Source organism: Coturnix japonica, chromosome 1 (genome assembly GCF_054131305.1).
Source record: "Coturnix japonica strain WE chromosome 1, WE-NBRP24, whole genome shotgun sequence".
NCBI lineage: Eukaryota > Metazoa > Chordata > Aves > Galliformes > Phasianidae > Coturnix > Coturnix japonica.
Window position 1 is genome coordinate 34,236,977 of NC_140663.1, and position 13,920 is coordinate 34,250,896.

At 37.8% G+C, this 13,920-nt stretch overlaps 1 protein-coding gene across 4 annotated transcripts in view; it reads left to right on the top strand.

Annotated features, from left to right (window-relative positions):
* The window catches only part of ZDHHC17 (zDHHC palmitoyltransferase 17), a 65,021-nt gene that overhangs the window by 14,391 nt on the left and 36,710 nt on the right, over positions 1-13,920 (top strand). For all 4 annotated transcript variants that reach the window (XM_085537257.1, XM_015856976.3, XM_085537262.1 and 1 more), the window contains exons 2-5: positions 2,661-2,764; positions 8,359-8,481; positions 11,660-11,737; positions 13,085-13,229. Coding sequence is in view for 2 of the 4 variants with exons in the window: in XM_015856976.3 (XP_015712462.3) it covers positions 2,661-2,764; positions 8,359-8,481; positions 11,660-11,737; positions 13,085-13,229 (450 nt within the window). In the remaining 2 variants the exon portion in view is untranslated. The remainder of the gene's footprint in view (positions 1-2,660; positions 2,765-8,358; positions 8,482-11,659; positions 11,738-13,084; positions 13,230-13,920) is intronic.

The following is a 13,920-nucleotide window of genomic DNA, read 5'->3' on the forward strand; positions in this document are numbered from 1 at the left end:
GTGACCCTGCACATAGCAGGGGGTTGAAACTCTGTTTGTTGTGGTCCTTTTCAGTGCAGGGTCCTTTTCTGTGATTCTGATGAGTAAGCAGAGGTGTACAGAAACCAAACTGAACACTGAAATGACTGAATCTGGTAGTGAGTGCCAAAGGAAAAGGTGGAAGCCCAAGGGAAGCTGTGTTGAGTAGACTAAGACAGCGTTCATCAGTTTTGGGCTCACCTGTTGAGAACAGTACAAAAGGGGATATCAGAAGATAAATTTTAAGTGCCTAGTAAATGTAGTAGGTGAGAGTAGGGGCTAATAGATATAATTTCTCACTTTATTTTTGAAATGACATTGTTAATAATTAATATTCAGGCTTTTGCTCTATGCTTGTAAACCTTTTTGTGAAAGCATTAGTATCACAAGGCTGTGGTTTCATGGTCACTTGGGGCCAACATAATAAGCATCGCTTTTAAGTGAGCCTCTCTCTTGACTTGCTTGGTGTGGGCTCAGGGGATCGGAAGCCTGATTTGTGTACTAAAAGTGCTCAGTAAAATGCAGCTGAAGAGAAACAGTATTTCACAGTAGTAAATTCACAAATGCCTGAACACAAGTTTCTCAGTTTGCTTTTAATACCTGCTGGATAACAAGATGGCAGGTTTATTTTCCCCGCCCCCCCTTTTCAGTATCTGTGGAAGGCTAAGAAATGTCTGCCTGCTGTAGGGGGCCTGCTTTGCAGGAGGGCTGGACTCCATGCTCTCTGGAGGTCCCTTCCAGCCCCTGTCATTCTGTGATTCTATGAAATACATTGGAACAGGCTGCCCAGGGAGGTGGTGGAGTCTCCTTCTCTGGAGATATTCAAGACGCAACTGGACGCCGACCTGTGTGACGTGGTGTAGGGAGCCTGCTTTGGCAGGGGGGTTGGACTCGATGATCTCTAGAGGTCCCTTCCAACCCCTACAATTCTGTGTGATTCTGTATTCCAGGACAGCAGATTTCCTTTGCTCTGGCCTGTGCCTGTTAAATTTTTCCTTTAGATTTTCAAAGTCTTTTCATTATGGCTTGAAAAATAGTGGTGGTGATTTTATAGTGTAACAGGAGAACGGGGATGGTATGAATCCTGTTTTTTCTAATATGAGGGAAAAGAGAAAATTGCACGGCACGAAATAATGAATTTAGTATGGTATTATGTTTTCCTTTGTTTTCATTGTAATATCATCTGTTTGGTGCCTTTTGCAGCTTTACTCCAGAGAGCACGCTGACTTATCTGGTAGCTACGGTGGAGTGAGTTTGGCTGAGCTATTGCTGCTTTAAAATGCAAAATGAAGCAGTGTTTTTGGGCAGTAAGAGAGTAGTTTGTGACCTGCAATTTGGATGGTAGCAGATGCCCTGTTACAGTTTTTGGTTTGATCCTGGAGAGATGGCAGCAGAGCAGCCTTCCTGCTGGGGCTGGCAATGCTTAAGTGGTTAATCTAGTTAGTTTTCAGGCTTATAGAAACAATGAGAAGATTTAGCACCACGGTAGACATTGCAGTCATGTATAGATGTACTCTGGTCATCTGAGTACAAAGGGAAGCTGAAGAAAATCATTCCTTTTAACAAAAGCCTATGAATAGGAATAAATCTGTTTTGGTCATTGTGTCTAGAGGTCATTTGTTCTTAAAATGATGCTCCTGATGCAGTCATTAGTGTGGTAAGAAGATGCTAACACTTCATTTTAAGGAAGTAAGTGCAGGGGTGGGAGAGTATATGAAGTGGGAGAGTATATGAAGTGGGAGCCCTGCTCATCTCGATAGCAGCATGGCCCCAAGGCTAATGCATCTTCAGTCACTTGAGTGAGCTGGGGAATGTTTGTTTTCAAGAAGTTTGTGGAGATTTGAGACTGCAAATCTTTCTGTTAAGGTTAGGTGTGTTGTAGCATGATTATCTTGGCTCAGGTTAGCTTTATTTATATATAGAAATCTATATTATGCAGTTACGCTGAATTGAGCAGTTGTTACCCAGGACTTTCAATTTGTGTGTGTTACTTGTAAGATATGGGAAAGAAATGTGAACTATATAAAATCCATTCTTTTTCAACTTGCTGAGCTTTGTTATCTGAATTTCTACATGCACTCAGCTTTTAAAGAAAAATGATATGTTGCTACCTGAGTGATGTGTCAGTGCGGTATTTTAATGGAAATTCCACCAAGGGAAATGTTAAGGGTTGAAGTGTTTCCATTCAGCAAAATAATTAAGCAAATAGGGAGCGTTATCTGACTAAGAACTAAATGCTGATGCAGTCTATTTCTATGCTGAGGAGCCCTGACAAAGTATTAAATTCCATTCTTTCAGTTTTGCATCAAAAAGGGACCTGCTGATTTAACATAGGTAGATGACCTCTCAAGCAGGGACTTAAGCTGTAGAATCAGTAAAGTATCAGTAGATCCTACACACTGTTACTAACCATTCTTAATTCTTAAAATTACCCAAGGAAAGGATTTGCCAGAACTCTGCTGCCTACAAATGGCATCTTCCATAAGGCGTCATTACAAAATGAAGACATTTGAGCAGTCAGCTACCGCACTCAGATTCGGGTAGATTTATAGCATATGTAGGGTACTACTCATTTCATTTTTTAAATGTCCTTTTAGCAGTGCTGATTTTGGTGTCCTAACAACAGATTTCTTTTTTTTTAGGAAATAAAGCCTCAGAGCCATTACAACCATGGATATAGTGAATCTCTTGGACGAAAAAGCCACATTGACGATTATAGCACTTGGGACATTGTCAAAGCCACACAGTAGGTTTATTTTTGTGCTTTTAATTTGTTTCTGTATTATTTGAATAATGAAATTTTAATGTGAAGAAAGTTCAAGGCTGACTGTATTTGTGTATACACTAATGCAAGACCTTATAAATTAATTGTATTGTTTAGGACAGATCTTCACACAATGCTCATAGCACTGTGGTTAACTGTAAATACAGGTGGTTGCTGGGAGGACTGTTGGAAAATAAAGCATTTCTTTCCTGTTTGTGCTGGAGTTTATTTTCTCTAACTGATGATTAAAAGGTAGGTGGGCAACATGTTGATAAGCAGACATGAGGGTTTCCTTGATTTGTTGGCATCATTTATAGGTTAGAATATGTTATGTACTCATGAATTCTGTTTCTAATTCTGTGGTTTCAACGCTGCAATAACAAGAGTTATCGTTAAGAAAGGATTGTAGGAATAAACGGAGAGAAAATCTAATTAACAATTGCTTTCTTAATGCAGATTACTTATGCAGATTTGTGTTCTGTAAAGTCCTGTAATACATTCTAATTTGCAAGACTTTCTGAAGAATTGTTATTGAGCTGCCTTCCAACTTTCCATTATTTTCAGTTCAGAAACTACCAATGTCACTTTCATCTTCCTTCTTCAGAAAGCTGAAAACATGATAGTTTTACAAAAAAAAAGTCTTACATTGTTTTGAATGCCTACATGATTACATATATTAACAAGTTATATGACTCATATACATATTTATGTACAGATTTTTTTACATATTTCCTAAGGAATATCTTTAATTGAAAGTACCTTTGCAACTCATTTCCTGACTTAAGCCACATTTAGGTTTAGGAGATACGTGCTTTCCTTCACTTTCTGAACGGATGGGAATTTTTAACTTCCTGATATAGATGTTGACTGAACCTATGATTGTAACTCTAAAGATTTAAATAGTAATACTGCAACCTATAATCCTCTTAGCAGGGGATTCCTCGAAATGAAACCATTGGTATGACATGAAACCAGGCGCTTCTTGAACGTGTGGGACTATGATAGAAGGAGTGATGATTTTGTAAATTACGTTCTTCCTTTTTCTGTGCTTGTTGTATGCTTGAAAACCTAAATCCATCGAATTTAGGTTGATCTACGCTTGTGGATTTTAGTTCTTTTCTGGTCTCTTCTAACATATAACTGACTGGCCTGATAATTGTTATGCTCCTTCACAGTATTGGTATGATGAGATTGGTGAGATGTCTGTATATGTGAGCTGGGGGACGAAGTGCTGGTGAGCCACTTTCCCCAAGTTAAACATGAGTTATCAGTGTGCCCAGGCAGCCAGTCTAGCCATAACCTGGGATGCATCAAGCACAGCATCACCAGCAGATAAAAAAATGGTAGTAGTTGGCTTTTACACGTCAATAAGAAGGGGCATTTTTCACTGGCAATGTTATAACATTTCCAAAGACATCTAGTTAGAGTTTAAATTACTATTATCTTGTCTATTTCTATCACTTACATTAAGCACCTGCATCATTCAAGGCTGGAGTTAGCTTTGAATATGACTTAGGAGAGGTACCATGTTAATGTAGTGACTTAAAGTTGATTGCTGACTGTTTAAAATTGCTCAAGCCATGAAACTACGGAAAGGTAGTTATTGTTCCCAGATGGAGAAGTATAAGGTGGGCAATGACTAGAACCACCTCAGAGACAATTTAATCCACCTATATTGGAAGTAGTTGTTAAGTAATATTCTGAACATTAGTGTTAAACATTAATGACATTAGGAGCTACTTACTTCAGTTCTGCAAGATTGATTCCTTGTGCCCCAAGTATGATCTTTCCATTGCAAGATTAACTTTCTATTAGTTTTAGCACTGAGATCATTCAAAATGAGATTTGTGTGTATTGTGAAACAGTGTAGTGCAATGCTTGCAGAATCTGTGCTGAAGTTTGCTCAGGAAGAAAAGAAGTTGGATATGTTTGAGAACATTCATAGTATACCTAATAAGAAAAAAAGAACCTGCAGAACAGTGGCAATTGGTGAGGGCTGGCCAACATTACAGGTACTAATGTTATTTTCAGCCACTCAGAGGAAAGGACAGGCAAACTTTGACAGAGGCATGTGTGCTCTTTACCTGCTTATTGTTTTAGCCCATGGATTTTATATACACATACCATTTCCAGCATTATAATCAAAGTTCAGATGGAAGGCTGTGAGTTTCCTTTTCTGTAAACCACATTATCAATATATCCACAACTACCAAACCACTCTGAGACTTTGGAATGCATACTACAACTGAGTTTCTCATCTCCAAAATCATTGTTTATGGTTCATTAAGCAGCTCTGGAGTTTGCTAAAGAGCAGCTTTGCTGTTGAAAACAAAGCTGCCTTTCTGTTTAACACACAAACAAGATAAGAATATGTGAATAGCCACCATCATTCATGGAATGAGACTTGAAAAGATCGAGGGGAAAAAATGATCATTTTGATACTAATTGCATTTCTAGTTGAAATAGCTTGGATTACATTTGCGATGATGGCAAGATGAGGAAGTAAACTCTTGGATTGGCCTTGTACCGTCACCGAAAAGAAAGAGGTTCTTTCCTAATATTGAGTGTTTTGTGTTGAACTTAGGGCAAAGCTGGCAGTGTCTGTTTCTAAGGCTCACTGCTTGTTGAGAAAAGCGGATTCTGCATTTAAAATGGAAAGGGATTCTCCAATACTACTTTTCAAATTGGTTTTTAATTAAATTTAGATACGTTATGGTGAAAAAATAAAGCACTACATTAGTTTCTGCTGACATTAAACTGCGATAATGAAATGAGCTTAAGCAGTGGTATTTTTGCCTTGGAAGAACTAGTCCATTTTTTCTCAAGAACAAGACAAGCTTAATAGTATACCTTATGATTATACTCCATTGGTATTTGTAAATATCACCCTCGAGTATTCAGCCAAGTGTGGAATTTGTTATATTAATGTACAAACCTCTTGTGAGACTTTTTTCATCGAATTGCCAGAACAAGTTGCTCAGAGAGACTGAGGATGCCCCAACTCTGGGGGTGTATAAGGCCACCTTGGGTGGGGGCCCAGGCAACCTGATCTAGTCATTGATGTAGTGTCTGGCAACTTCACCTGTGGAAGGGGGGTTGGAACCTTATGATCTTTGAGTTCCTTTCCAGCTCAGTTTATTCTATGATACTTGTTTATATCTACATTATGAGTATGGTGAGTATAATGTACATTTTGTAATCTAACAGTGTGTCATGAACTTTTGGAGAAGACAGTGCCAAGACAACTGCAGCAAACTGATGAAAGAAGACTCTAGATAATATGTAAGAGAAGGGTGCTGTGTTTCTAGGACAGAGCTCAAAAAACCAAGACTTCATCAAATTCACTATTTTCTTGCGGAGAGCATGCTTTTTCCAGGAAACGGAATGAATTACTGCAAATTCATGATCTTTTCTGCCTGGTGATTTTTGTCTGTTTACAACCCTATGGCTTCTTGTGACAATAAATTAAAGAGTTATTAAATTTTACCTCACATTAAATCTTTTATGATCAGTTATAACCTCCAAACATTGTAAAATGTCGGTGTGAGGCAAGAAGTCTGGGAAATTCCTAAAGCACATTGAAGACTATTGAAGAGATATGATGGTAGTTGGCTGTGTTGGCCACAGTGATCATGAAGTAGTTGAGTTCAAAGATTTTGATGTAATGAGGAAAAAAAAGGTCAGCAGAGTTACCACCCTGGATTTCAAGAAAGCAAACTGTAAACTAGTTGGGGAGTCAGTTGTCAGTGTGTTTCAGGAATCATGCCCAGTGGGTTTGCAGATCTGTCAGTGAGTTGCTTTTTAAGAATGTCTTTTAAAAGCCCAGCAGTTTGCAATCCCACTTTGCCACAAATGCAGCAAGCAAGGTAGAAGACTGGCTTGACTGAATGGGGACCTCCTCCTGGAACTAGGGAAGCAAAAGAAAATGTATCTGTGGAATCAAGGTCTTGCTTCACAGGGACAGTACAGTGCTGCAGCTTACACCTCCTAGGAGAAAAAGAAAAGCCAGAGTTCAACTTGTTACAGGTCAGTGTAATGTCAGACAATGAAAAAAGGCAAGGTCTGAGGAAAACATTGGAATGATACTTGATGGTAGTAAGAATGAGTAAAAGGAAGAGGCATTTAATGCGTTTTTTTTACTTCAGTGCTTAATGATGATGATAGATCTTGGACTGCCTGGCCCTCTGTGCTGGAGGACCATGACTGGGAGAGAAATAACTTTTCAATTGCAAGTGACCATCAGTTGAATGTTCATTGGACCAGATGGGATTCACCCCATAGCATTGAAGGAGTTAGCATTTGTTATAGCTGGAACCCTCTCAACAATTTACTGCAAGTCTTTGCAGGCTGGGGAGGTTCCCACTGACTGGAAGTGGTCCCTTCCAACTGCCCTATTCAATTCTATGTACTGCCTGATAAGACAAGAATTTGCTATCTTGCTTTCAGAAACCCCGCCATCACCCCTCTTGCTGTGTTTTTTCACTGCTCTTCATTTTTGACTGATTTGCCTGTAGTTACCCTAAACCTGTTTCAGTGGAGCTTTTGACTTCAGGAACATCCAGGAATTGTATCTTGTTAATCCATTTGAGCAATCACTTGTCAGGTCACATTTTAGACTTGAACTTCAGAGATTGGTCAGACTTAGAACCTTTCTGATTTCTTGGCAGTTACACATGTCTGAGTGTGTGTATTGTCAAATTGGTTGCGTGTTTTTGAGTCTTCATAAACCACACTGTCCTTCAGTGTACAACCTCAGTTAAACTGTCTGACCCAAGTGGGGCAAAGAGACCTTCAGTTGTCTGTGTAATCTCTAAAAAGGAAAATGTAGAAGCAGCATAAGGAAAACATTTAAATTCCAGCTTTTAAAGGATGTTAAACTGCTCTAGCAGAAGTCAGATATTGCTTGGAGAGGAAGGTTTGGACTCTATTCCAGATCTTGCCTGTATCAGTATCCTTCAGACTTGGGAAATCCCTGTGGGTTGTACAGGCATTGAAGTGTATTCTTTACAAGCCTTTCTACATTGCTTTTATGGCCACTAAGAATGGGACAAACATTTAATCTTAAATAACAGAAAAAGAGCATCTAAGCCTAATAAGGAAAAATAGGAAATATCTGAAATGTGCTTATGTCTGTAACTGATCTGATGATCTTGTTATCTGCTACACTGATTTTTATTTATTTATTTATTTATTTATTTATTTAAGATAATTTAATCAGTCCAATTATTGAGGCCTTCAAGATAGAAAGGAAGGAGAGCAGGCATGCAAGATGCAAATATTGCAGAGGCCCTGGGAGGAGTTTGTTTTACCCTAGATATCTTACTGCTGTGTATTTCACCTTGTTCCACTCTATAAATACTTGTGGATACAGGTCTTCTGTAAAGTCTTGAGTTGGTTCATGTAAGTTCTAGAAGTGGGAAGTTACTGTTGTAACAGATCTGTGTTTAATTAGAAACTGAATGTTTCTGCTTCATTTCTGTTTTGTTGAAGATAGTGTATCATAATCTTTATGGTGTTTCTCTAATTTTTTTTTTCCCCAAGATAACAGCTTTAGTAATAATATTTTCTTCTTCAAGGTATGGAATATATGAACGATGTAGAGAGTTGGTGGAAGCAGGTTATGATGTACGACAACCAGACAAAGAAAATGTGACACTTCTCCACTGGGCTGCAATCAACAACAGGATAGATCTGGTGAAGTATGTACTATATATAAAGATTTATATAAATTACATTCTTTAAAATGTTTGTTTATTTATTTAAGACCATTAGATGCAGTGGCTACTTCCATTAAATATGTTGTATAGTGAGCTTGGAATCACATAGGCAGAGTTTAGGTGTAAGTGATCTGCTCTTGCAATAGCAGATCTCAGTGCCTGTCTTACCAGCTGTTGGCTATTTTAGGTCATCTGAATGAAGAAGTTTAGCAGTTTGTATGTGGAGAGTGCAAACTTAGAATTAGACTCCCTTTGTTTTTTGACATTCTTCTGTTGCAAAACTTGGGATTCTGCCTAGATAGGAGTGAAGTCCATGGATGCTTCATAATGAAAACTACAGAACCCTTCTTTATTTCTACAGTATCAGGGAAAAGTGTTCCATAAGCATCAGACATCTATAATGTACTTCTGTATAAATCACCGCACTGATTCTTTTGGTTTGTTTTTGACTCAATTTTATGAAAAGGCAAAAATAGCCTTATACCTCTGCAGTTATGAAGTGACTACATTTCACCAGATGCTACTTTTTATATTCTCCAGACAAGGATTTGTTTTCTGCTTTTCCTCTTTCTACCAACAACAATTGCATGCACTTCAGTTTCACAACAACTGAATCCAAGCATGGGCAGTTTTCAAATGGTTGGCCAAAACTTAGTGATTCTAATGTGGAAATCACTGGAAGTACTTTCTTTCTAAGCCAACCTATTATAAGGTCTGCCTGCCTTGAATTGTAAGTAGTTTGCTTAAATAAGACTTGTGTACCACACCTGCCATGACTCAACAGAGTCGAGTCGTTTAGTTTCTCCTTTCAGTAACATTCTCACCAAGCACAGAATTGAGAGAGATTTATCTAGGCAAGATTGAGTTCTTGGATTCGTTTTGCAAAAAAACTCACCATCTATGTATACTCCAGTAGAGTGATAAAACTCAACTTAGTCTGGAACACCCTTAAATAAACATTAGTTATTTCAGTGCACCATCTGGCAGGAGGTAGGCGCCTTGTCTTTTCCCAGTTGTCAAACTGGGAGTTTGTCATTCTAAATAAAATGTACTAGCCAACAAGCAGTGCTGCTGCTCAGTAAGATCTGAACATATTCTACATTTCTGCAGGGACTACTGTTTGAATGAAGACAATCTGTTTAATGTTCACCTCCCTATGAGTGGCTGTCACATCAGTAAGATGGATCCAGGCTTTGCCTGTGAATTTCTGTGTTGTCTTCTTTTCTAGACAGGGTTGCCTTGGAAGGTTCTTCCCCAAATGGACTAAATCTGCTTCTTGCTGTCTTTCTGAAGTTTATGTTTTCATGTCTGAATCTTGCTTCACCACAATGAAATGAAACCCCATTAGCTTTTATAAGCTTTGTCTATTCTCTTACAAGGGACCGGGTCTTTCAAAAAACTCCTCCTTGTTCCCTTTGAAGCATCCAAAAGCTTCAGAAGGGAGATACTACAGTGTACAGTTGAAATAACACAAGTATAATGTACAGTTGGAATAGTACAAACATAGTTGGAAATAAGTAGCCAGAGGGTAACTAAGGAAAAAGAACTCACTAACTCTGAGGCCTTCAAGATAGGTGCTTACTGACATCAAGAAAGAGATGCTACCTTAGTGGTGGTCAGCCCTTAAATGGGATCTGGGAGAGGTGGAGTCAAGCTCCACCCCTTCTGGGAGCACAGCTGAATTACCCTCACCTATGCTCCTGCAGCTGACACATTGCTTGCCTCAGATAGTTAATCAGAGGTTCAGGCTGTAATCGACTGTTCCTCTTACACTGCAGTTTTGTTCCTTTGGTGTCATAAAGCAGTGAAGTGGGCTATACTGCACTGATCAGGGTTAGATATCCAGTTTGTTCGACTTAATATCTGATAGCTTTAGACCTGTTGTGTAAAGGACTCTGCTTTTTAGCATGGGTATTGTTATCTAATGCATTCTTCAGTTGCTGTTTCAGTAGGTAAACTCTGGACTCTCTTTAAAGCTTCAATCTCAATTGATGAACACTTGAGCAAAAGAAGGTAGTTGCTTTGAGTAATGGTTTTCAGATTGTTTGTTGTTTTCCTTCTTGCCATCTACCTTGAAACGAGTACAGGAAATTGAGGTGCGAGCAGCTCTATGCTGAGGATTTTGAAGGACAGTTTGTGTGGGTAGAAGAGTAGGATTCACACAGACCTTGAAGGTATTGCATAGTGCAAGCAAAAAGTCCACAGGCACAAGTACTTGAAATGTGCAAGCGCTTAGGAATCTGTAGCTAGGTAGCACTTTTCAAAAATCTATTAGTTGTAACTCTTTGCCATTGGCACTTAATGGTACTGAATGAAGAACCGGTGTTCTCAGCCTTACTGGAAAACTTTTAAAAGCATGAGTTTTTGTAATATGTGCATTTTCTTTGACAAAGGAAAATACTGCTGGATTTGTGTGCCAAATAAAACAAACACCAAGGGAAGCAGTTTGCAGAAAGGTTACAAATGACAATGAATATGAGTTGCTACAGTTAAATAATGGATTACTTACCATGTTCTTAGGGGTAGCTTGTCTGTCCTTAAAATGTGCTGGAAGAAGAAATAATTTTTAGGCCATCATTTAAAGAGCTCAAATGTTTCTGTCCTTCATTTAATATTGCACTTCAACAGAGAAATGTATAAAATCTTAAGGCTTGGTTTAAAATGTAACTTAAGCAGAAACTCTTGGAACTGTGACATTAGCAGGGGTGTTCCAGCAATGATGATGCATGCTGTAAGATGAATTACATATAGCTTTGTCATCTTTGCCCAGTTTCTCTAAGTGTGCTTAGTCTGCTAGCAGCATTTCCTTTACTATTAATTCAGAATTATTTTTATCCTAGTGAGTCCCCCAGCAAATTTAGAAGAAACTGTTCGGGTTTTTTTTTAAGGTAGTTATATGGTGGCATGGTTTTTATTAATATATGTAGCAATTACTATGTTTTGCTTTAGAACCAAGTTAGAAAATAGCAGCCTGCTTAATACACAGAAAGAGGTGTACCTGTTCTCCTCACGCATATCAGAAAGGCAAAAAATTGATCTCTGAAAAGGAAGTTTATATGAAGAGATGGTGTTTTCCATAATGTCAAACAACTTGCCCTCTGTGTGTCCTTTCTTCTGAAACAAGATGAGCATTAACATGTACTGTTTTGTTGTTGTATAGATATTATATATCAAAAGGTGCAATCGTTGATCAGCTTGGAGGAGATTTAAATTCTACCCCACTTCACTGGGCAACAAGGTGAGGAAAAGTCTTTGGATTTTCCTTTGTGTTTTTCTTAACTTGGTACCTGCTACTGACTGATTTATACAGTTGCTGTATTTTATGGGAATACTTGCACAGGGATGAACGCAATCACTGATGACAGAGAATGCTGTGAATGTGATGTGTTTGAGCTACAAGAGCTTTTAGCATATGGTTTGATTCTTGTCTTATCTCTTCCTGATGCAGAGGAAGATTTCTGTGACAGGAGAAAATAGAGTGTGTAGTCACCTTGCTTTATTCTTACTTGGAAGATCTTTGTTTTATCAGTATTTTGAAGAGCAGTATATGTCCACATGGGGCTTGGGTTGATTTTGCATGACATTGTCCTTGCAGCTTTCTAGTATGTGTGTAGATATTTTAAGATCACTTAAAATCAGCGCTTTAAATCAGACTTATGGTGTAGAAGGAGGTCTGGGGATGATGACTGGAAGAATTGAAGTCAGCCTTCAGTAATGGCTGCTTCTTCAGACAACTGGTAGCAAATAGACAGGAAAGTAACATATTAATATTTTTGACAGCAGACTGCAGAGGAAAACTTAGAAAATGAGTTTGTATCAAATAATTTCTTTACTAAAGATGAGAACTTTCTTATTAGACCCCCTTTAAAAATCTTAGCTTGCGTATTTCTTGCTGGTACAGATCACGTTTTACTTTCTATGTGTTAACAGCACAAATGTTTGATTACAATTCCTGGTGTTCATAACTATAATCTATTCTTTGAAGCATTGTGCAAAGCTGCCTGTGACACATGAGTTGTTTTTTAGCTCATGTTGGTAAGTATGCTGATAGTTGTACACCTTATTTGCTGGAAGGATATGTCTATATATTCATTCTGCCAAATACCTGAGGTTCAAAAGTGTGGAGAAAAAGTAGGGCTTCCATTTTCCTTTTTCTCCAATTGTTATTTCTGTTATTTTAATAGTAGGAAAACAACATATACTACAAAAAATATATACATATATATATGCATATATATAAAAGCAGTTTGACATCTTTTAAAACAACAGGTTTCATATGTGGATGGGAAGAAGTCACAGTAGGCTAAATATCTGAGCTAATAATTGTTGTTGCTGATTGGCCTTTTACTTCACAACACACATAAGCCAATTGTGTATGATCTGTGTGTTGGCTGCATAGAATTTGCTCTTGTGAATGAGTTTATAAACTTGGCTGTGGAATCAGATCATGATGACCGCTTTTGTCAAAGTATATATTAAATGTCATGTTTGTTGCTTTAAAATATTTTAAAATTGCGTAGCTTACCTGTATATTACCTGTATATAGGTATTCACTTGTTTGTTTTCTGTGTTCTGTTGCATTTAGACAGGGTCACTTATCCATGGTTGTACAGCTGATGAAATATGGGGCAGATCCGTCGCTAATAGATGGAGAAGGATGTAGCTGTATTCATTTGGCTGCCCAGTTTGGACATACTTCAATTGTTGCTTACCTGATAGCAAAGGGACAGGTAAATTTTAAACAGTATCATTTTAAAGTAGTTTTTACTCAAAACTGGAGTAATGAAACAATTAAAAGTTGCATCTATCAGTCAGAAAGTGCAAAATGTTCACCTGACTAAAGACAAATCAATATCTTCTACTGTAGCCTGCTGTATTTTAGTTCATGAACATATATCCATTAACTTAATTTCCTGGAACAGTGGTACTTTGGGTTAAATTCACATCTTAGTGTGTAATATATGCAGATTCTAGGGTGTATTTCTTTACCATTCTTTATTTCCAATGAAGTTAGTATTTAAATATTAACAAGGACTATTACAGCAAATTTTTTTTAAGTCTTCATAGAAATATCAACTTAGGCATTGGTAAAGAATCTAATAACTAAGAGTTGACATGTATTTAGATTAAAAAGACAGCAAACCTTCATACCTCTTGTATAATGGCTAGATACGCAAGATGTGTATGTATAGCTCACTACATGTACTCACTACTCTTCACATTGTCTCCCATCTTTCATTCTCTGTGTTCAAAACATTGTTTACATTTTTGCTACTTGCTCTGCATTATTCTTAATAGATTTACTCAAACACAGGTATGTGCCTGATGCACATTTATTTACTTTGTAAGCCATATAGAGAAGTCAAAACCCTTCCCTCATTTTACAGTCTTGCTACTACTGTTCCAGTTGTGTATTGTGCC